The 24,049-nt window shown below is 45.3% G+C and overlaps 1 protein-coding gene across 1 annotated transcript in view; it reads right to left on the bottom strand.

The window, feature by feature from the left end:
• The window catches only part of LOC111260658 (uncharacterized), a 55,592-nt gene extending 38,957 nt beyond the window's left edge, over positions 1–16,635 (bottom strand). Inside the window, exons 1-2 of the mRNA XM_086968417.1 lie at positions 16,290–16,635; positions 10,535–10,672 (exon numbers count right to left, since the gene is read on the bottom strand). Coding sequence (XP_086824543.1) covers positions 10,535–10,672; positions 16,290–16,626 — 475 coding nt within the window. The 5' untranslated portion in view covers positions 16,627–16,635. The remainder of the gene's footprint in view (positions 1–10,534; positions 10,673–16,289) is intronic.
• Positions 16,636–24,049: the final 7,414 nt, after the last annotated feature.

Below are 24,049 nucleotides of genomic sequence, written 5' to 3'. Positions count from 1 at the left end.
GTGTTGTACTTTACGGGCAGGTCCAGCTAATATTGTCGTTGTATCACGGTTACTATCATCGTAATACCCGCCAGCGTCACCAGCGTCGTCGTCATCATCATAATGATTTTGCAACATCGTCAGCTCCGTTAACCCCTTTACCCTGTCGGTTCACTCTCATATTTGCATGGCCTTATCGTTATGTATCAGTCTGTGTAGCATTACGATAATGATGGTGCTGATTATGCTCCTATCCTGGTATTGTGCAACTTCTCTCAAGAAGAGCGACAAGAGGGTAAGCCGAGGAGGTAGCTGGTAACGCTTGTCAAGCAAGAGAAGCAAGTAAAAAGGACAACGGTAGCGATGACGACAACAAAGACCTTTCCTAGTTCACCAGCTCCGTCCCTCCTGAATCCTTGCGCCCCTTCTTTATGTTAGTGACGGAGGAGGCAGTTCTGGTGGCGGTGCTTCTACTGCTGCCGATGATAATGATGATGATTATCCTAAGCAAATGCAACGTTAGCACGGTAGCTAGCGCAATAACCGCCTCGATCCCTTCGAAGAAGGAAGAATCTGTTGTCACTGGCAAAACGAGAAAAAAAAAAGACTTCTTGCCATTTTGCTGCCTGGCACAAGCGGGTTCGTTCGTCACGCACTGGTTCTTCCGTTGTGTTCAGATGACTCCCTCTGTAGTTTGCGTACCGCTAGCAGCGACAAGTACAACTGGTACGGCTGGCAGAGGCAGTACTCCTTGATTGAGATCTGCCCCTCACGCTTTCATGCGCTGAATCTGCAGTGCTTTTGCGGGCTTTTTCTATTTTTCGCTCTCTGTTTCTCCATATTATGCGGTCAGCTCGACATCAGTTTTGGGCTGGTGTGCATTCCGATCCTCCCTTTAATCACCTAACCCGCTGTTATTTCTGTACATGTGTATACCGTCACTAAGCATGTAGCTAAGATGGCGGGATGATATCCTGGTCTGAATGACTATCTCCTTTGTTGGCTGTTCCGAGCATCGTATTGCCGCGCCATGTCAGCCAGCCGTAACGACTCGAAACAATGTTCACAGAGACGAGAGGTGGAAGCACCGTTTCTACTGGCGAGACCAAAGTTAAGGTCGCCACTGAAGGCTCAGTTAAACCGAACAGGGTCGCCGAAGCGCCAGTACGTTCGGGATAGGACTGAGCGACTGAATCGCTGGCTTTCACTCGCATAGGATCTGCGATTTTGTCCTCTAAGACAGAGACTGCAACGATGCCGCTGGTGGTAGAAGATCTGAGAGGTATAGTAAAACAGGGAAGCCATCACTAGCGAACGATGATGAGGCGAAGGAAGTGTTCGGGTGTTTGCAAATCGGAAAAAAGACGCATGGCGCGCGGTATTTTCAAACCAGCGTCGAGGGTGGCACTGAGGGAAATGCATGATCCTAATGACGACGGGTGGCACAAAATTATGGCCGTCGGCTGTACTCATATGTCTATTGTCGCACATATGAGTATTTCCACTTCTCGGATGGCCGCATGCGCCCCCGCCCATGTCAGATAATATCATTGTTATTATGGCACTCGGCCGCCCGTTACCACAGTTATTCTACGAATGGCAGCTATTGCTGCAATTCAAGTAGAAGCATTTTGAGTGAACGGTAGTCATGGCTTAAACACTGGGCACAGGGGCCCTGAGTAAAAGGGCAAGATTGAGTTGTTGTTGCAGCTGCCGGTCTATAGAGGACAAGCCGTTAGAGAGAAGCCTAATGGAAAAGGACGATGGTCGGACAGGCGACTACGGGATGGGACTTTTCTTCATCGGGCTTTCGAGATAGATGACACCATTGTTCCCAAAGATGTTTATTCTGATGCTCAGACAATTCTTCTTTGAGTGTCCCTTTCAAAATATGTTCATATGTCTTTAGAGGTAAAATTATGTATTTCGAAGATACCGTTTTTGCTTTTCGTGGCCTCTTCACAATTTTTTCTTTAATTCCATGTTTAAAGCACGGTCCACATTATGATTGAAAAGACAGATACTTACATAGCTCGCGGTACTTGTATCATTATATTATCTAATACATTGTTAAGTTTATTTGATGTGCTAAGAGTATTACATCCTGCGCTTAATATAAAAATGCTCCCTGTATAATCTGCTATGTATGCAAAAATGTAGGATATACTCACATTTACCACGGTAGAGCTATATTGTCTACACAGTTTCTTCGATCTTTATCTACGCCTTTGGAGGACGTGGTTAGATATTAAGTGAGAAGAACGACCTTTTCTCACATGGCTAGAATACGAATAATAATTGCCGGTTTGATGCCTCAAGACCTGGGTAGTGCAGTCGCTGATTCATATTTCGTATTCTTCGGATCGCACCTTTCCCGCTCCCCCTCATTACACGGTCATATCAATACGTGCATTGTGTCCTGCGGACCCGCTGTGCAGCCTCGCCGACCTTTCCTGTCTAGTCTTTCATTCGTTTCGTTGCATACGTTAATAGATCCGACTGCCCGCCCGGTCATCCGCGTTTCACCCGCTGAGTCCTTTTACATACCACTGAACCGCCTTCGAGTTATCCGCGTGCGCCGTTCCACGTTTCTATGTACGTTTCCCTATCCTTAAATGCACCTGATGGCTCCCTCCCGGGCTCCTGCCACCCACCGAACTAACCAGGAAGGCTAGCCTTTTGGGCCCTCAGGCAGACTATAAGAGGAGTTGAAGGAAACACAACTGGGATGGAAAACTGGCATCAAGCAGGTGCGCGCAAAGTGAGTAGGGTCTTAGGAAGCTCCTCGGGAGCGCGCTACTACGGATAGACGGAGGGGTGTAGAAAAAGGAGAGCACAGAAACAGCTTGGCTGGCTCGCTGAAGGAGGACGTTGAAGAAGTAGAAGACGTCCCCGTTTTTCGTTCCTTCTCTTCTCCTTCATTCTTTCGTTCGCTGCTCACCGCCGTCGCCACCGCCACTGCCGCCGCTGCTGTTCGCCTGGTTTATGTGTCCTGTTCCTGTGCCTCTTGCTTGCCTCTACTCTGCTACTCCTGCCGTTCTCCATGATATATTACATCCACCCGCGGCCGCTGTCTGCCCCGCTTGGCCTCGCCTTTACGCTCAGCTGCTGCGCGGCCATGGCACCACCACCCATGATGGTCCTCGTCGTCGTCGTCGTCTTTGTCGCTCTCGGCGGTGGCGGGGGTGGCGGCGGTGGCAACGGCAATGGCAGCGGCGGCGGCGGCGGCGGCGGCGGCGGCGGCGGCGGCAGCAGCAGCAGCAGCAGCAGCAGCCCGGTCGTTGGTGCGCCATTCGGCCGGCTAGTACTACACGGTTAGGTTGCTTGACTTAGGCCACCAGCCAGCTCTGTCTGACTGCTCGTGTCTGCGCTCCTTTGTTCTGTTTCTCGTGCTTTCTCTCTCCCTCTCGCTCCGCTTGTTCCATCCCATTCCACCCCCTTACGCCCAGGCTGCCTGCCTTTCGTACACCCCTGCACGACCCCGCAAACTCTCACCAACCCGCCCCCTCCCGGCAGAGCGTCGCCCCCAATCCTCTCCCCTCGCCCTAAAGCTCATCGCCCCTGGGCGGAGCAAAGGGCGGAGCCTGACCTGCCGTTATAAGGCTAAGTGAGTCTCCTTGCTGCTGCTGCTGCTGCCTTCAAGGCGACGTCGTCAGGGCGCCAAGCCTCTAGTACAGCAGAGCAAAGGAGCGGTGTGGCAGCGACTCGAGCGAGCGGGAAGAACAGCAGCAGCAGCAGCAGCAGTGGGAGCGAACGCAGGAGCAGAACTAAGACAAGCGATGGTGCAGAAGCTTTGCACTCGGCTGCCGCCGCCGCCGCCGCCGCTGCTGCTGCTGCTATTGCAACACAGACAGGAAAGAGAGTGCAGGCAGGCAACCAGTATACACCGCCATCCAAAAAGGCAAAATATCCACGAACTATTACTGCTACGGGAAGGAAAGCCGGACAACGGCTACCAGCGAATGAGGTTATTCAGTCGGCGTGGATGTTTCATGTCGCTGCGTACTGGCGTTGGGCGATCCAATCAATGACAGCGATGCAAAATCTTCCGGGCGACAACCAACCACCCAGGTAGAAAGCAAGTTTTCTAGCGAAGACAGCCAGCAGGAAAGTCGGTACTTCATTTGCTACTTGAAAGTGTTGTATGCAACGCTCGGCCGCATTCGACTTTGAACGGCGCTTTCGACACCACCATGAGTGGTAAGGGACAACCCGGTTCACGTACGTTTGGGTAGAATGCGATGCGTATCCCAACTGAGGTGGCAACGTTCGCCATGGAGTTTACGTGCGGATACTACTCCAAGCCAATGCATGCAGCCCTCCCTCGCCTTTGGCGGGCAACAGTGCTCAAGTTAAATACGCCTAGAAAGCAGCGATAGCAGTGAGACGAACTCTTCTCGTTTCTAGCTACGCTACGATGCTCATGGTCAACGAGTGTCTTTTGGCGTTTATTAATACAGTTCAGTTAGCGTTAGCAACATGATATCAGGGAAAACATATGCGAATTAGTGTCTAAAATGGCCTACTGTCGTCTACCACTCAGCCGGCCTGTCAACGACGACATAGCCGCTACCGCCTACTCGTTCGCGGTCGGCTCGAACCTTCGCACACGCACGCGAGCGCGCGCGGGGGGCTCTGCGTCGTTGCTCACTCTTGGCGTTAGAGTCGAGTGATTGCAGCGCGCGATCTGTTTACTGTAATTGAATTTGAAAGATAGGAGCGCAATGGTGATTGCAGCAAGCGCAACGGCTTTAACGGCGCCGTCGCAGCTGCCGCAAACCTGCTCTTATAGCTAACAGCCATGCGGACGACGTGTGTTTGGTCAAGGAAGCCCAATGGGAACGCGGACTGGGGGGTAAATTTGATTTCTGCATAGCAGTAGTCGGATCGTATTGGGGGCCAAGGCGACGGATACTGTGCTAGTGGCGACGGCAGCGGCGATGTAATTTGTGCGCGTATGTGTATAAACAAAAATGCGTCGTAGGGAACTGGGGAGGTGAAGGCTAAAGTACGTGATGCGAGACCTGCAAAAAGGCCAATTTTGCGCCCCGTACGATTCCTGCTAACGAGCGAACAAATGCGGCTACGCTCGAGCGACAGTAATGATAAAGGCTTCGGGCAGGGATAGCAGTAAGCTGCCGAAACGGACTAAGGGAGAGGTGGCAAAAAGGGAGATAAAATAGTGATGATAAAACCGGCGCTAAGGAGGCGGGCATCAAGGCGATAAGATCGGCGATAGAACGTTCGATGTTCGTTTATTAAAAAAAAAACTTATATTAGCCGCGTTTTTACGCTTAGCTTTTGCCCGTTGCCACTGTAACTGCGACAACAAAGGTTTTTAACTGTGGTTAAATCGTGGTGGTCGATCTACTTTTTTTTTCAGAGTCGACAATTGGACCAAGCCGCAAATATTTCCTTTCGATTCTAGTTAGAACTAAATTTGCACACATATGAGCACATACTAGTATAGGTCTTCTTTTGGCGCTCAAACTTATGTTCGCGCTCTGCACGACGCTGCTGTTTCATTGTATTAGCCGTGGTGGTGTCAATGTCGTAATGGGTTTGCTTTACTTAGTTTTTCCAAACTTGCTACACTAAGACAATTGAGATAAAAAGCACGAATCTTTAAATGAATAAAACGAAACAAGCGGAGTAAAGTTGACGCATAATGTCGGCGGGACGAACGCCGAAAGCGAAACAAAAACAATAACGATTTGGCTAAGAGCTAAGGGGGCTGCGGTTTAGCGAGGTATCAACGATCGCGATGATCATGAAGAGTGGCTTTACACGTACCACACAGTTGTGCGTGTACTTTTGTGCTTGTTCCAGCTCGAAGTTGGCTGCAGGCTTGTAAACAGAACTGTGTGTGTGGGTGTTTGCAAGCGTGCCTTTACAGCAATGTACCGATCCTGAAAACAAGTACGAAAAGGAAACGCGCTTTGGCTTACAAAGTCGTCAAGGTTCGTTCGCATCAACGAACGTTGTAGATCGAGGCTGATGTGATCATAAACGCCAACGAATGGATGCATATGCGGCTAATTCGAAAGAAGACCGCATGCATCGTACGGTGGACGGTTGGGAAAACCATCATAGCAGTTTGGCCCGACAACGAGTAGGCCGAGCCACTAAACGAATGGGGGGCGGCAAGGGGGTCGTCGAGCCTTCGTGTCTCGGAACGTCATCTCAGGCTCGTTGGTTCCTCCGGTAGCTTCTTTCTCGACCCTTCGAATACTACACGAATAAGCATTCTCAGGCCGGAACTGACAGTTCCTTGGTTGACGCTAATGCCCTTAGGACGGTGGAAGGGAATCGCCCGGTTTCGCTTATACCTCTAAGTGCCGCAGACGAGCCCGAAAGCCTTCTTACGCACATCCCTTCCCGCTAACGCTCTCTTTTACACCCGTCTCTGCCCTACCACACTGCTGTTGCCTTGTGTCCCAATGCCCCACTCAGATTTGCCCGTCACAGAGCAGCATTGGCTACCGGCTACACAGCAGAGATCGAGCTAAGTCTAGATTCTAGTGCTGGCAGGAGACATTAGGCCTAATTTGAGGTGTCCAACCGGCCACATTAGTGTCTAAAGTGCCGTTAATGGCGGGTCGCGTTTGCAGCAACGCTAGTCACTAGTGGACGATGGGCAGTGGCCGGTTAGACTAGACCACGTTAATTCGGTCGGGTGTCCATCTCTCTCGCAGCTAAGTTGGACAATATTCGGCAAGAAATCCGATTAAGTAAAGGCTACTTAGGGTAAGTTTGGCACTCACTTTGGGCGTATCTGCGGAGTGTGGAGTGCTGCGTTGGTCGGCCGCCGCTTGTGTCAGTGCTGTGACACTATGACATTTGTATAGCACCAGATCTCATGCGTTCCTGCACGAACACAGCCTTGGGCATGAGATGCTGCTCAAGAGTATGTCTAGGGTTCGTGCACAACGTCCGCTAAAACCCAACGGTTTAGTACTTTGCCAACACTCATCTAGCTTAAGACGTTTACTTGTACTGGCCAAACAAACATAAGGCTGAAGTAAGTCGGCCCCAATTTAGCAAGTAGAACGCAAAGTCTACTTACCTTCACCCTGCGACACAGAGGAAGGAAGTTGGAAACTCGAGATTAACAAAGGTAGAGCAAGAATGAAAAGCATAGAATATAAGAACTGTTAGATCTTCTGGAAAACAATGACGATAATATGGAATTAGACTCTTGTAAGTCAGAGCACTGTCAGTTAAATTCAGTGGCAATGTTTGACCCGTACATGTATGTATGTATGTATGTATGATGTATGAAGCCATTCGTACGTCTTTGCCGTCCTTTCCCGGCGTTACGTTACACATGCTACAGGCTAATGGACTACTAACAACTCTAATTATTACTATTATTATCAGCGTAGTAGAACAACGATAAAATAGAACGTTATCGCCGGATTGTTCGCCGACGCCCAAGCCAGCGACCCGCCAATTTCAAGTTACTTTTCGCCCCCCGATGGCTGACTAAATAGAGGTACTGACTACTTTTCGACAATGTGCGGTCGACATTTGCCCTCCTCGTCGCGACGGTTGCGTGCTGTTGCAAATTACTATTAAATGTGATAAATGCTGCAAATTATCCTATTCGTTGTCGCCCAAGTGTGCTGAGTTTGTGTGAACTCGTGCCCCTATGATCGTGGGCTTGTTCGTCCAGATCCATAGACGGTACGCGGCCGCAGTGGCGTAACTGTAAAAGCAAACGCTGTTACAGACCAACCAGTATCATCACGGCCGTGGCTAACCGCAACTACATTAGATTACTTCGGTACTCAACTTGCAAACATGACATATATATATATGTCGGCCGAAAGGTACTAGAAACGAAAATGTTGAATGCATAGGCCCTTGCGGCTCATCACCAGACTTGTACTACTACTAGCAACATTCAGCGGTACGATCAACATTTATGGTACTGTGAATAATTTGCCACGGTACACAGCGCACTTTTTGTGCTGTTTTTAAATGGAATCAGTGCACCCTTTGGTACAGGACTGTGACGAATTTGGATTTTGTGTTTTGATTTAGTTGATTACTTATAAACTAAGCGTCAAAATCAAATGTCCTATTCTTTCACTGCTCTGTACGTAGCCACCATTTTGGAACTGTGTCTCTATATTTTCGTTTGCTTCCATGATTAAGCGGTAATTTGCTTCACCGATTAGTTAGTAAATCCGCACCCAAGTGCGTGCCCAAAAAGTCCTTCTTACTTTGCCTATTTTCTCTTAAAGATTCGAAATCAACAAGAGCTATTATAAAACTATGCCACCAACAACCGTCAGTCGACGATGCTGTAAATAACCGCACCTTTTAGTGTCGATCAGGAACAAACTGAAAAATTAAATAAAAACAAAAACGTCACATAGAGTGGGATAGCAACAGAGAACTGAAAGTGAGACAGGATACGCCAGAGCCCCTTTAAGCGCTGCAGGACTCTGTCAGGCAACAAGACAACAGGAGCAGCGTAGAGGCGAGGCGGCTGAGCACGCGTCGGGCATTCTTGTCCCTCGTTGCTAGCGACTTCTCCGAAAAAATGTTGATGAGCCTGTTTGCTAGTCACGTCTCAACGACTCACTCGTTTTCTTTTCGGCCATTGCGGTTGCCGACCACTAGCGCGGACCCACTGCTCTTCTGCGAAGCGTCGGCCTCCTTTCTATCTCTTCCAACATTATACTAACTCTCTCCAGCCGCTAGTGACGGTTCTCTTTGCTTGTTGTCACGGAGATCTGCACCGAGTCCTTAGCAGTGTCGGAGCAGGCACTCGGCGTCGTTGCAGGGCGACGTGCACCAGTTTCACAAGCATAGGAACGCTTGGAGGCATATCGTCTCCTATGCTGTTTCGCATCCGGTGGCGCATACGCTGGTGTCACAGTCGTTCCGGCGGGAACGGGAAAAGCTGGAAGCGGCTTATGGGCTAGTGAAAGCATTGTGCTGGTTTCTACAATAACTGTGGTGGTGAAGCCGACACTGCAAGGCCAGGCAGGCAAGACGAAAAAGAAGGTCTGTGCAGAGGGATCTGTAGTGTCGTAGATATGAACATCGCCCTTTTCCTGACTCGGTTTTCCATCTCGGTCTGACTCCCAACGAGGACCAAACTCCTGGACGAAGACGGTAAAGCAACAGACGAAAGTGAGCAGCGTGAAAATCTTGCAGAGGCTACGGCGCGAAAGAAGAAGATAACGCGTAGACTTTTCTAAAAACGCCTGTTTATTTTTTAGGAGTAAAAAAAACACGAGCGTCTGACTCCCTGAGGAATTGTCAGGAAGACGAAGCAACTCCGGTTGATGCCAATGAAGTAGCGCACGAAAAAAAGTTGGGTTTTGTACAAGAAGAGAAGGCTAATAGAAAAAGCGGCGTTCAGCTCTCAGATGTGGGGGAGGTCTTAACCTCAGCGTCGTGGTTGTTCTAAATGTTTCGCCACATGTCATTGCTTAGATAGGCTTGCTGATATGAACAGCTGCGACACCGCGGGATGAACAAGACACAGCATTAAGACTGGATAAACCGGTTACATCTCTTTGTATCCAGCAAACAGTGAATAAACATAAGTTTATAAACACGACGTTTATTTCAACATCGATTAAAAACTTTTTTTTTTCATAATCCCAATGTCGTTGTTCGATTCTTGTGCTCATTACCATCACCAACAACCGTCTCTGTAGCAGCAGCAGTAACAACAACAGTACGATTATCCTGCAAAACTGGGCAGAACACAACTTATGGGAGCACCGTGGCTCCCTTGCGGGGGGTCTTCCTTCACATTTTTTCATCTTTGATGTAGGTGGGCGTACCTCTGTATATCTCTGTCTGTTTGTTTGAAAATGTGGTTTTAATGGATTTATCTCCGTCATCGGTTGTGGGTTGAGGCGGTGAGTGCACTTGTTTTGCCGGCGTACGGCAGATGCTGTTTGATGTCGAATTACGTCGACAGAACGTTGATGCGGTGCACCAATCCTTCACACGATGAGGGTTTTGTTTCCCGGTCTCGTCTAGCTGGCCCTGGTCGACGTTTTTTGATCCAACTAGTGTTGGCATAGGGTCGCTTCAGCGGGTTGCAGACTATAGAGAAAAGATCGACATTTGGCAAGAATGATGCCAACCGCTGGAGGCCGAAACGATCGCCGGTCCCAGCACACCTCACATAAGAAGGAATTTCACAGCCCAGCGTTGTCTTGTACTGGGCAGTCAGCGAACAATAGAGCCAGGTGGTGGAAAAATGAGATTCGTTGACAGATACGTCATGGCGATTTCGACAGAATCAACAAAAGCCTAGTTTGAAAAAAAGGAATATGCGTACTGTGCAAAATAGTTTTTTTAACCTTTTTTTCAAATCAAGCGAATACATTATCCCCAGTGGTGACAGCATTAGTTTGCTCTTTGTCACACGTGAAACGTATAGAGCAGGAAGTAGGAAGTATTCATGTGATCTATGCCTATTACAGCTTTATTAAATATTTTTAATAAACGAAATCGGAATAACTTTATATGAATTAATCTCATATACTTTACCATAACCTAACTATAAACTTTCACTAACCTTGTCCAAACCAGGCGACCTGCCGACCCTGGCGATCTCTGTCGGGGCTCCATTCGGCTAGTCGATCACCGCACGTCCGTGGCCAAACGTCCGTATCAGTAGCACTAACTGGGAATGGGAAGACTCCTCGAGCTCCACCTAAAAATATAAGCAACTTGGGCTTTGAGATCGAGTCAAAGGGCATAAATAATGTGATCGATCTGTGCTTAATTACGCGATCCGTATGTCCAAGTACGTTAAGATTAGTGCTATCTAATTAGGTGCAGCTAGTGCTAAAAGTAACGCAGAAAATGTCATGAGGGCCTGCAGTATTTTTTCTAAGAGCTATACCGTCTGCCTTGTTAGAGTACTAGTAGAAGTATTGCTTTATGTAGGAAAGGGGAGAAATTGTACTCTATTTTTAAATAAGAGTAACTTAACAGCAATTTCCGGATTTTTATGGTAATACTTTTGGGGCCCATTTGTACGTTAGGAGCTTTTTTTCTCTCTATTTACTTCGGATAGAGTTCTTGTGAATATAATTTATATTAAAAATGTATGGCACAATAACATGGCAACGCAACTGTTATTTAGAAGATGTTATGCCAAGGGCGATCTCATATAGGTACTGTTCGAAATTGTAAAATGCACATTTGGGTTAGAGTATGCGCAGTATTCCATCTTCTCAAATCTAAGCTTCGATGGGGCATTCATCCATTAACTTAGGTGGCCGCTTGTTATACCGCATACAATATGACCACTTCTAGCTTTTTTTCGGAATAGAAGATCTTTATCATACAAGGGCCAACCAAATTATAAGTTCCCAAGGAATAGTGACGTCGTTTTCGTCCTCAGATATTCCTAATCGCTCGTTCCCAGAATGTCAAGATGAGTTATCTGCGATGCGTTTATCTACTATCTAGCGCGATCTTCTTGTCGACGCGTTCGATTGCTGCTGATCATCGGCTGCTTTGGAAACGAGCGGCCTTTGGTAATCTTTGGGAATATAGAACGAGTGAGTCTAACAGGAGGTTTGAAGTAACGCACTGTAGGATGCAAGGAGTGACATCGCGGCCACGAGCGTCAGGATTTGTCAGTGTGTTGCCGTGCACCCCAGTGCACGTGCCAATGAAGGCGAGCGTGCGTTCTTCTGGGTGTTGATTGGATCGTGAGGCAGATTAAGGGAGTGAGAGAATCGAGTGCAAGCAGGCGATGGCTAGCTAGGTAGGTGCATAGATTTACATAGCAACTGGTTATGACGAATCACTTCGGTGCCTACCTAAAGGCTAAAACATGCCATATCAACAACACAGAGTCTAATTTATCATTCTTGCATCTATCTGCGATGCTTTGTCGTATGATAAAATAGTAATGGTATAGGCCACCAATCTGTCAATAGCGCTTTTACGTGAGAGTAACGCTATCAGATTGTCGAGTACACGTTTTGGTGACGTGCCGGCAATTTCAATGGTACTTCGTGAATACTTTCAACTATTAGAGAGGTCTCGCAGAAGGGCATCGTCAACACCAATATCATACCTAGCAATCCGAGATTTGAATGACAACACACTCTCTATTTTGTCACTTTTGGAATTGGCGAGTGAGACGTTTACCAAACAAACGTATGCTACATGTAGCATATGGACAGGCAGAGTGATGATCTTAATAGTATTGAAAGTACGTAGGTTAAAGTAAGCGGCTAAATTTTCTCATTTTCATTCTATGACTAAATACGCTTATCTCATTATAATAGAAGTTCTCACAGTCCGATAATGAAGCTGCGTTCCACTCCTGGACTCGTTAACGCTCAAACATATCTTTACTAGTACAGGTTTATCCAGCAAAGTAAGTAGGTATATTCATGCCAAAAAGATAGCTGATATGATTGACGCTGTTACCAAGTAGATACACAAACAATGTTCTTTTATCGCGTTTCCTCGACAGTTTACGCTACCTTGTTCACGAAACAGAATCGTGTACATGTCAATGGTACCAAACCGTAGCGAATTTCATTTAATTGAGGCCAACAAGCAAGATGTTAACACTGCTAGCAATAGCAAGTAAAACATGTGCTTTGTTGCGTTATGTGGGCTGGTGCTAGAAACATTGGTGGGGTGGTGGGCAGCGATGTAGTTGGTTCCTGCGTTTTGGTCATCACCGGTCCTCGGATGCGGCCCCCGTGCATTTGGTTAGATGATGAACGACTATTGAAACGCGACTGTATATTTGGCAATAACTCATAACCTCCAGTCGGCCTCCAAATCATTTTAGGAACAGACCCCGTGCACCTTCACTGGTGAAGTTAGCTGATTAACTTTGTTCCACAGAGTTTCATCACTGGCCAACGTTTGCCGTTCGAAGTTCGTTTTCTCTTGCTCTCTCTCTCTCTCTCTCTCTCTCTCTCTCTCTCTCACAACAATTTAGCTTGCATTCATCGTCACCCTGGCTGATCGCCTTTGACCCGTGCTGCGTTGACGGGGTTAATGTATATGCATGCACTAGAATATATGCAATGAACTTTGCTGGCTCACCTCTCAACGAGTTAGTTTTTATATTCGAGTAGGCATTGCTGATGTTTTTCTTCAGCGATTCCATTGTGTTGCGATATGGATTGTGAATAAGGTCTCAATAGGTTATTGTGCAGAAACGTTCAGTGGATATTGTCTCGATCCGCTGAGGAGCGCCTAAGGGTCGAGTGCACGATTACGCACTCCAAGAACTAAACAGAAGTCTTTAGATGTCCGAACAGACAACCAGAAGGGTATCTTCCTGTGTTAGCAATAGCCAAATGGTTATTTACTTCAACTGTATGATGCTTGTGAATAGCATAAGCTATTGAAATGGGGATCAAGTGGACTTCCGCAAGCTCCACTCGTTATCAGACGGAGAGAGTAAGCGGAGTCGTCAGCGGAACAAACCCCTGTTACACGTCTTCTAAGCGAAAATCGCGAGCTGGCAGTCGTATCACTTATATTGTACGGAGAAGTAAAACGATTTGCTCTACTGATTGGTACATATTGGTCGTGTAAGTTGATGAACAAGGGCGCTCGCGGGTAACTAACGTTGTTTAAATTTACTGGCCTGAGTCTTACATAGTGTGGATGGACTGCCAATACTCTGTCCTATTAAATGAAGGCGCGGTACGTTTTTTTAGCAAAAATAACCCGTAACGTTCAAAAATAGTCGCATTCGCGCGACGTACTCTTAAAGCACGTTCAGTCGATATCTGCATCAGCATTATTTTAGAAAATGCAAGCAGAAGATTTCTCTTCATCCAGGACCTGATACTGCGACAATGTTGGTGGTTTTGACAGGCCAAGCCTTAACATTCTCAACTAACGCTTTATCTAGCCCGATCTAACTATCGGATGGTCTCGAAATAGAACGATGTTCATAATCAATCTTGGGGACTCGTTTCACGGATTCGTGATCCACTAGACAAATTAATTGTACTGCGCATTTTCAATCAAAGCCCTCGTCTGCCTCGACGCTTAGCGGAGCGAACCGATTAGAGTTTGTTTTCAATGAAGTTGTGTTTTCCAAGAGGTTTATAAATGGCTAAGCCAGGGAAGTTGCACCGCCTGTAATGGCGCATACGTTGCCATCATGTTTGTGTGATGGCCGCAATCTGCTTGAATCGGGTCGAAAATCACGCCTCTGCCCACCTTCACCGATGAACTCGCAAAAAACACCCACTTGTCTTCGACGATTGTAGAACAACGACGATTCGATTGTGCGCCGCCAAAACGCTGTTGTTTCTTCTTCAGCCTCTGGCGACATCGAAAGCGGACCGACTTCACCAGCTGCGTTGGGGACTGTCGTTGCTACGGGAACGACATTGACAGCATTCATGGTGCTCAGTCGTGTTAACTAACCCAATGATCCTTAGCCAACGAAGCATCTAAGCTGCCCTTCGGCCGGGAAGCTGATAAAACGAGCCTGCGATTTTAGCTCGACAGCCTTCATTCAGGTTCAGTTTCTGCACGCCTGTAGACAAACCCTTCTATTCCTTCAGCGCGTATATAAAGTTGCGGCGGCGGTACCGGTAGACTAGAAGAAAGGGACCGTATCGTACCTGGCTACTGCTGTAACCAGTTGGGATGGTCATAAATCACGAGTCACCAAATTGGCCACTGCTGGTGCAACGCGACCGTTCTTCGGGTAGATCGGGTGCATGACGAGGGAACTTCGAGGGTTGTCGCGCATTGGGGCCCTCCGTTTTATATCTAGAGAGCTCAGCAACCCATGATGAGTCCACATCGATGGCTAAAGCATGTGCAAGTATATATAACAACGGTGCGTAGAAAAACATTACGTAGTAGATAAGCCTCATTGTAGCGGCTATGGGCCATGAACAAAGGCTTGACTCGGGCGGGGGCGATACAGATGATATCAGATATCATTCAAGGACTGTGATTGTTTTGGTTAGCTCTGTTTTAAGAGCAAGAACGCTATGGAGACGATTGATACTAAAGGGTTGACTGCAGCGGAAGCTCCTATAGCCTACGACTCCGCGAGTCGGATTGCAGGTAAAAACCAGAGCTGGGATACCAAAAGGGCACCGACACTTAGTGAATGGGTGCTATTGCCGCTTGATTATGACCATCAGGTTAAGTGTAAAAGAGTAGTGCTGTAACAGGGGGACAAATCGCCACATATGTAAGTATTAACATGGAACTTTGTTGGTAGGAGTGTGATTTGCGTCACAAGCGTCAACTTCATTGCGGCTGTTGAGCGTCCGGTGCGACGACGGCTACTTAACAAGGCCCTTAGGTAGCCATCGTTATCCACATACATCGAAAGAGTTTTATAACCGGAAATACAACTTGAGTTCTGTTTCTCCAGGACCTCTTCGGAATACATCATTTTAATTGAAGTACTTGTGTTAGATGACCTTTAACGTTCGTTAGGATACTGCTTCTAGTTACATACAAGCCTAATAATCATAGCAGGGTATACAAGAAAAGCCGAATCATCAACTGTTACATTGTTTGTTACTAGAATATACATTGGAATATATCGGATGTTGGAATTCGGGACGAAAGCTGCTGGCCACAAAGGCCTTCATGTATAGGCTAGTAGCAAAGTAACCTTCGATATAGTCAGCGGTATGCTTGCAATAAATAGCACTATTTAGCTCAAGCCAAGTGTTTATTGCGGCAAAGCGGAACCCATTCGTATTTGAATATCAAATCTAGATAGCTTTTTATTCACACAGGAGTATGTAGAATGTGAAATTAGTAGAATTTACTTTACGAACGCTAATTTTCCTCTCCGGTGGATGTGTACTCATGTGTGGTCAGAGCTTTGGTGGTCTGGTTCTGCTGCTAAGCCCCTGCGGCTGCGCGAAGAATCAGAAAAGACCAGACCACCGTTTACTGGTGCACTTACGCTAACGCACCATCACCGAGATCGACGGGGGCTAAAAGCAAAAGTGCGAGTTTCCCGTCTGGGACTCTGTAGTGAGACTGAACGGCAACATATCGCTTTGCCGGTCGACTGTCTCTATGAAGTGCAGGTGCGGCCGCTAACTGCAATTTGACAAGTGTGACTCAGTTTTAGAGTTATACAGTTCTCTGAATGAGCGAAACATTGGAGATCGCCGCATCCATGAGGACTAGGCTGACCATTAATTGAATACCAGTTTAGCTCCCTCATAGTGAGGCTTCCTGTTGCAATCACTGACCTAAGCTGTGCGCAAGCCTTGCCTCAAAAAATTAACCAGTTTATCACAATATGTGCTACTGTGAATGAATAATTTTTTTTTCAAACTGACCTTGTAGTCCCATGCCGGACGAGAAGACGTGAGGAGCCGTAGGGTTTGGCGATGGTGACGAAGTGCCCTGGGAAGGAATCGGGGAATCCTGACGCTTTGTCGGCGGAAACAACCCGGGTGCACCAGTCAACGGCGGATTTATTGGAGGCGACGCTGAGAAGCCACGCGCCGGCGGAGACGTGTAGCGAGGCATGGCGGACGGACTCGGCACCCCGTAGCTTGCCCCATCTAGCTGTGAACCGTACGGTACCGAACACAGCTGATGGTCGAGAGCACCGCCACAGTTGGCGTCGAAGGCGGCCTGGGCTGCCTGGTTCAAGTATGAATAGTCCATCATTTGGCCTGTTTTAAGTGGAGAACGTCACGTCCTCTAATCTAGTCGAGCTGAACTAGAACGATGACCACGAATCACACTATTCACACAACTAAAGGCTCAGCTCAATTCGCTAGCTGTTCGACAGTGGCTGTATGATCTTGTCCGCGTCTTGCTTGATTTGTGTTGAACTTAGCTAACCTTTGCCACACTCACGACCTTACTTGAAAGACCTACAGTGTAATATGGAAGCAGTGATATCTATAGTATTAAGCGTACTAGTAGAAGTGTTTGTAATCATAATAGTAAAGAGTTTATGATGGTGTTGGCGTATTTTTTTTCTGTGAATGAATTCGATGGATACACGCACACACAATCGAAGACGAACACGATAACACGCAGATAGGTGGTAGAAATGTGATGAAGGCGCGCTTCTTTGAACACCCTCGGGGGCAGATATAGTGTTGTTTCCGTTTTTGCTGTTGTATGTTGATGTGTTGTTACGGCTGCTGCTGCTGCTGCTGCTGTTGTTATCTTTTCATTTGGTACCGCAACTACTGAGAGAAGGATTCTTAGCGTTTTCTGATTCGTGTTCTTTTCCAGAAGCCTCCGTCTTCCCAGGCCTGCCTTCTTCTGGCAGAGCTCCGGTAGGTAGGTAGGTAGGCAGGCACGATCACCTTGGCAGCAGGATTCAGGGGGAAAAGGAGATACAACACGCTAGCTAACTCAATTAGACCGGAGAGCACACTGAACAGCCACGAGGTTCAACATCTCAACTTGAGCTCCCTGACTCCGCCCCCCGACCGAGGGAAAGGGACGAGCAACCTCGTCAGGATCGAGAGAATTTGCGAGGGCGAGGAGGTGAAAGAGGGCGAGAGGTGTCACGGGAAAGAGGGCATAGGGAAGCTGAAAGAAGCGTAAGCTTTGGGGGTGCTGCTGCTCTATGTAAGATGGCATTGGATTATGGCACCTTGTCGAAGAGAAACGACCAGGACAATGAAGGTCTACTGCTTGGAAATGATCCTCAACTGGACTCGCTTTTTCCTTCTCCTACGCTCAGTTTCCCGCTACCGTTCCTGCATGCGCACGTATAGCAGCTAGTTTACAAGGTTAGATAGAGAAAGGGAAATGGAAAGCCGGTTGGTAGAAAATAAAGACAATACGCGCATTTTCAAAGTGGCGAGTGTTCCAGCTGCCTTTCAGTGAAATATAAGGCCGTGAGCGCATTAACGATTAATAATTGGGTGATTCTGATTGGGAAGACAACGTGTTTTTCACACCTATCGTTTGTTACAACATAAACTGGAGGAACCTATTGTACAATGTATTTTTTAAGCGCCAGCAACGGCGTATTCGAAAAATTGTCTTAGGCTTATATATTAATTATTGAGGGTATTTTTAATTTAGGGTATATTAAACGATGAGCAGAGACTGTACGACAAGTAACAATAACAAATGTAAAAAAAAGAGCCGAAGTCGAAATGAATCATTTATATATGTCATCTTCATTTATCATATCGTATTCGTAGTACCGTACTAACATATCGTAGGAGTAGTGAGTACATTGATTGAATAGGTGGGAGGAAGGATCGACAATTCACAAATCTAGGGGCATGTCAAATAAGAGAGTTACAAAGTGTTCTAATTAGAGAGCTTTGGATGGCCAATATTTTACATAGGGTGACTGGGACTAATTCAATTCAACTTTGAATTACTTAGGTTTTAACCGTTTTTTGTTAAGTACTTGAATATTGGAAGACTTGCTAAGACACGCGCATATACAATAAATAGTTGTTCGTTCGTTTCCCCACGGCTCAAGAGAAAAAAAAAACATTTTTTCTATATTTCTCTTGTAATTCGTGTATACTCGTGTACTAGGCGCATTTAGGTCGCAGAAGAGCACCTGTTAAAGGGAAGTTCTGAAATTGACCTTGAGATGTGTATGAACTTTTTGATTCGTTACGCGAGCTTATCAATTGGTATTCCTCTCCTTTGCTTGACTTCGAACGTTTCAAAACAAAGCAGTACAAAGTTTTGAAATTTTCTGTAAATCTCGGCACGGTCCTTTAGGCATGACCGTTCTGCATGCGCGTACCCTACCACAGCAATTCTATTTCTAGCGATTACGCAAAGCTATGTTTGAACAAAAATAACTATAAATATGAACATGTCTTTGTTTTAACAAAGACGGTGTCCGGCACCGCCGGTGGGCACTGCGTTACGTAAGGTAAAAAAAAAGTGTACGTAATTTCCGCTTACGGAACCACCTGCACGATCGACTTCGAGACAGTAGAATCTACACTAAAAAAATGAGTAGGTCTAAACTCAAAGCGATGCCAAAATCTACATAATGAGGCTTGCTTTATATACTTAAGCGAGACTTGGAACGTTATTTCGCTTCTGTAATAACGTTGCTATTGGCTTAACAAACCTCATCGTTCGAAAAATTAGTTATGCGAAATTGACTTATATTTTACAGGATGAAGTTCCGATACGGATGAGCTGTAAACAAACGTTTAGGTATAACAAAAGCTTTACGGAAACAACTATACCTATAGATTGGACTAGTTGTCTAACGAACTGGCTGATCAAGAGCACGTATAGCAGTAACGTGTGGGCAAAAATTTGTACTAGGAATTTGTACTACTGTAGATCTGCTAGGAGTCTATATGCCGTAATTTCTAAAACACTAATTAGGATTTTTATAGTGGTTCCTAAAAATGAATGATTCAAATTTAACATATTGTCTCTATAATATTCTAGGAAGGTTATAGTTGGAAAAATTTATTACCTGGTAAGCAAGCTAGGTGTAGCCTACATTAGATAGGTACAATAATTATTGGGGGGTTATCTGTTACCTTATCTATTACAGGGTTGGGCGCCCAAATTGTCTTTTCTTAATGTTTAAGAATGTATGTAAATAAAGACAGAGTTTTGAACAATGATGGCAATGATATTTTTAATAAGTTCCACTGAGGATTCTGTAAATGACACATACCCGAGTCAATCATCAATACTGCCAGCTAACGGTCAGGTTTATATTTTGACCCACATGCGAGTATTTCCTTTCATTTAGATATTTCGATAGATGGGACGCAACAATGCTTCACTCTGCTGTAAAGGTCTCGGTTGGAGTGTGCATGATACACAGCTTGAGAAATCGAACCATATCATTCCCACACAAGAAACACGGGTCTAATTTTTATACAGGGTGAAATTTATATATATATATATATATATATATATATATATATATATATATACATATATATATGTGAAGCGTATAAATAATTCAGGGAGAGGGTGTAATTAAACTTGCGATTGGGTGAGAAGTAAATCTACGCTTAGGAAAAATAGGTTTCCGAGTCGACGTAGGGTAACACTTGAAGCGGTGTTTTTTTTGTAAATAATTTTGTTCTTCTACCTGGTAACCTATTTTTTAACTACCCAACTGTTAACATCGTCTCATTTGCACACACTTGCACACAATTACTGTTCAGTGGGCAAATTTGCAGCTTCAAGCGTTCAAGCAACAAAAATCAATATATTTCATGGAAGTTTAAGACGTAAAATAGGCCAGAAACGAGGCATGGGATTCAACGATGTAGGTGCTACTTTCTTCAGGTAAATCCGTCGGATTTTTTGTAGCTTTCTTTATTTTAATCATTTATAATTGTACAGGTGATACTTTTGTACTTTCATAGCACCGCGTCGATTTTTCAAATCATGAACCATCAAGTGCGTTAACGTACATACGTGTGCATCCTAATATGATCGAGAATTAAACAATTTTTATATATGCCAGAGACGTAACAAAATCTTTTTTATTTACATATATTTTATAGAATTAATTTTGTTAAAATTGTTTTTCACAGGTATAAATAGCATTAAGAAAGACAGCTAGTCCATCCAGGCGCAAGGTCTGTTACAGGACAGGGTGAGTGTACATCGTAGCGTTAATATACAGCTGTGTTCTTTTCCCCTATTGGGAGCAGGTATAATCTTACGGCGCATCTTACTATTTAATAGGGTTTTGATTCTCATTTTTGTCTACTGACACCCGGATAACATGTTATTTATAGTGTTTATTATGGCATCAATGAATCACCTAAAACGCACGCAATGTAACGTACGAAGTAAAACATACTATGCGGAAAACTTAGCAAAGCATTGCACACTCCTCGTTTTAATCGTGGTCTTTTTTCTGTTTTCAAAAAGTGCATTATAATCATTTAAAAGCTCGAACCAAATGCTGAGTGATCTGAAGTCTTAGCTATATAGGTTTGGTAACTGCGGCGGGTTTATTTTAGCCCGGTCTGAATCGTATTCGAGTACCCAAGCAAATATATAGAGTTATACTTTCCATACTTGCAAGAGGCCTCTTCAGCCGAGAGATTTGCGGCCAGCTTAGCTTCATAAATGCGCAAAATGTATCGTACATTTCACTGGCTAAATCGCTTTACGACTTACTATCTGTGCGATATCATCTTGAAGATCCCAAGATGACCAGACTGGTGTCATCCGGTAGCTAGACGTATCCAACTTCAATCGTGTCTCCCTTTCTTTACATCTAGACACATATATTTCTAGTTCGGAGAGGACAGCTTCTCTCTCTACCAGCCGTGGGTTATAGCGTTGTCTGCTCTGCAAGAAATCGGCGGTAGACGCCACGTTAACCCACTTAGCTTGATTCCCCGGAGCGCCAACACTGCGTCTTTGGCGCGTCTCGAGGTTCGGTGATCTTGATCTCACCGCGCGGCTCAGTCTTCGATCTGAATGAGCATTGGGTCCTCGTAGCGCGCTGCATGCGTCCCGCTGAGAGATAGATGCTTTCCGGGGCGACTTTGTATGTGTGTCAATTTGCATGTTCACCCACAAGATTCTCCTTACCTGAATGAGGCCGCTGTATACTAGAGCACGTTGATCATAGATATGAACACCAGTTTGCATGCTACTGTGGTGTACCGACATTATATTGAAGTTTTTTCGCATGATGCATGATGAATGGAGTCCTTGAAAGTCCCGCGTGCCCATTTTAAAGCGTGACGATTTTTCTTAGATGCTGTGTAGCTGAATCGACACTGCCGTTGAAGAATCTACTCAATGTGTATATATATATATTATGATTATGCCATTTCAGACGGCGTAACAGCGCTGATGTAACAGAGTGACCAGTGGCTGATTTCTAGTATTTCGTTGAGTTCTTTAATAATAATAATAATAATAGTGACAAACCCACCGTCAAAGTGGCTCTGCTGTAAAAGAAGACCGATTTGAAAATAGATGTAACTATACTGTAATTGAATATTTGAGTACCGCGTCCACATAGACAATATATCTAAGGAAGGGTGAGAGGAGGCAATATAGGCCATTCCATTTTTTCTAGCAGTTTAATGCTGATCTAAATTTTTCAATACTATTAAAGCTAATTTCTTTAGAAAACCTTAGAATTATGCACGAGTCAAACATTTCGAGAGGATATTTTCTTTGACCAAATTTCAATAGGTAGCGCTATGTGGGAGGGCTTTTTCTTCGGAGTTTTCGGAGCCTCTGTCAAATGAAAGAAACACAAATTTGCCAGCTTGTTTTTCTTCCGCAGTTTAGCCCGTTCCAAAGATACACTTTCAAAAATAGACTAAAGACGAGTTATATAACATGATCACGCTGGAAACTATATATATATAGGTCGTGATGCAGTGTGTCCATATATCTTACTACGTTGTGAAACCGGGTGCTGTGAATGCAAAAATTGAAAGAACCAAGGCATGATCCGTCCTAGTAAAGATTATCGTAGGTTTGCGGTTGTCGTACCGCATGTCATTGTAGGTTGCTTTTGAAGGAACCCCTGACGATTTCATCTGTATAACGTATCATTCGGAATAGTATTGACCACATCGCAGATAGCCACGCGAATTTAGCTTGGATAATTATTTGTACCCCAAAATATGTATAACCATGGTAGTTGTACAGACTTGAATGATATCAAGTTAGCTTTGGAGAACGGTGCATGTACTGTGAACATTCATCGAAAATGTAAAACATAGGCGGGCTGCCAATACTTAAGTTGTTCAAAACCCGGCTTCATACTACACCGCAGAACTTGTGTATGTGAATCTATCGTAGACAGATCTCTGACGTACTTAACTTGACAGTAAGTTATCATAAAACAGCTAGTCGTAACGCATATAACTCTTTCTAGAAGAAAATCCATACGTTTTCTAGTTTTCTTGAATGAGTGAGTCGTTACATGAAATCATTAGTGATTCATATAAACCCACTTCTCCCTCGTAGAACGTAGCCTTGAAAGGTCAACGAATGTCTTCAATGGATATTTTTTCATAGATGAATTATTTCTAGTAATTTTATGTGGGCGGTAGAATAGAAGGCCTTTTGGGAAACATACGGCTTTTCTCTCCGCTTGTTGTCAAAGAAAACGTTAGCAATATGTATGTATGTATGTATGCCGTCGAATGAGAAAGCCGTTCAGAACTGACAGCCCCAAGGTATAAGAAGCAGTTCATAGCTAGAAAATGTTTGGATTAAGAACATTAGTATAATAATTTACTCTAAAAATGCTGATCCTTTTAAAGTCATGCATAAATAACGTTTCTAAGCTGAAACTTTATAGTGCTTAGTTCGCGCTAGCCAACTGAAATCGGAGTAGAGGCAACGGATTCCAAACCCCTCTTTGTGCCAACTGATTCGAACATAACGGATAGATTTGAAGAACATTTATGATAACATCATCTACCTGGGCTACCCTGTATATATGAACAGGAGCGGAGAGTTTATGTCCTGACGAAGCTGGTCGCTAACGTGAAGTGACCTTGGGGGGAAAGGGGGCGGGTGGGGGGTAAGCAGGTCTTCTGCTAACCAAAACGATCAGCCATTTAACACGACGGGTGGGTTCTAACCACGCATTCAGCGGTTACAGATCTAAAATAGGTAAGCAGACACCAGCTAGAGAATTCAATGCTATCACACAATGCAAACGAATCGTTCTCAGTGGTCTTTTTCACTGCTATGTGGATAGAATATGGTCCTAAAGTTAGAAAGGTTCGCACTTCAACAATAGAACTCGTTACGGCCGCATGCTGCTTACGTTGCATTTATCTTTGGGTACGGTTAGCTTAACTGAACTGCTTGAGAGATGACGAAAAAATCCTATTCGAATGGTCATTTATAGCAGCTGAACGACGCCCCCGCAACATGCAGGTCTTTGCTCACCAAGGACATTTCGACTCGCTGGGATGCCAAGGCTATGTAGGCCCGAATGAACTCCCTGAACACTTCGTGTGTCCTAGCCGACAATGACTAGGTAGGCCCGGAACGGAAAAGACTTTAGTGGTTGTAGCGTACTTCGGTTTAAAAATCGAACCGACTACACAATCACAGAGTGACTGTGTGAGCGAGACCGTTCCATGCACCTTGAGCAGCCTGCGCTGCT

This window comes from Varroa jacobsoni, unplaced genomic scaffold, assembly GCF_002532875.2.
Source record: "Varroa jacobsoni isolate VJ856 unplaced genomic scaffold, vjacob_1.0 scaffold_462, whole genome shotgun sequence".
Lineage (NCBI taxonomy): Eukaryota > Metazoa > Arthropoda > Arachnida > Mesostigmata > Varroidae > Varroa > Varroa jacobsoni.
The sequence above is the reverse complement of the archived record's forward strand: the minus strand, read 5'-3'. Positions and strand labels throughout refer to the sequence as shown.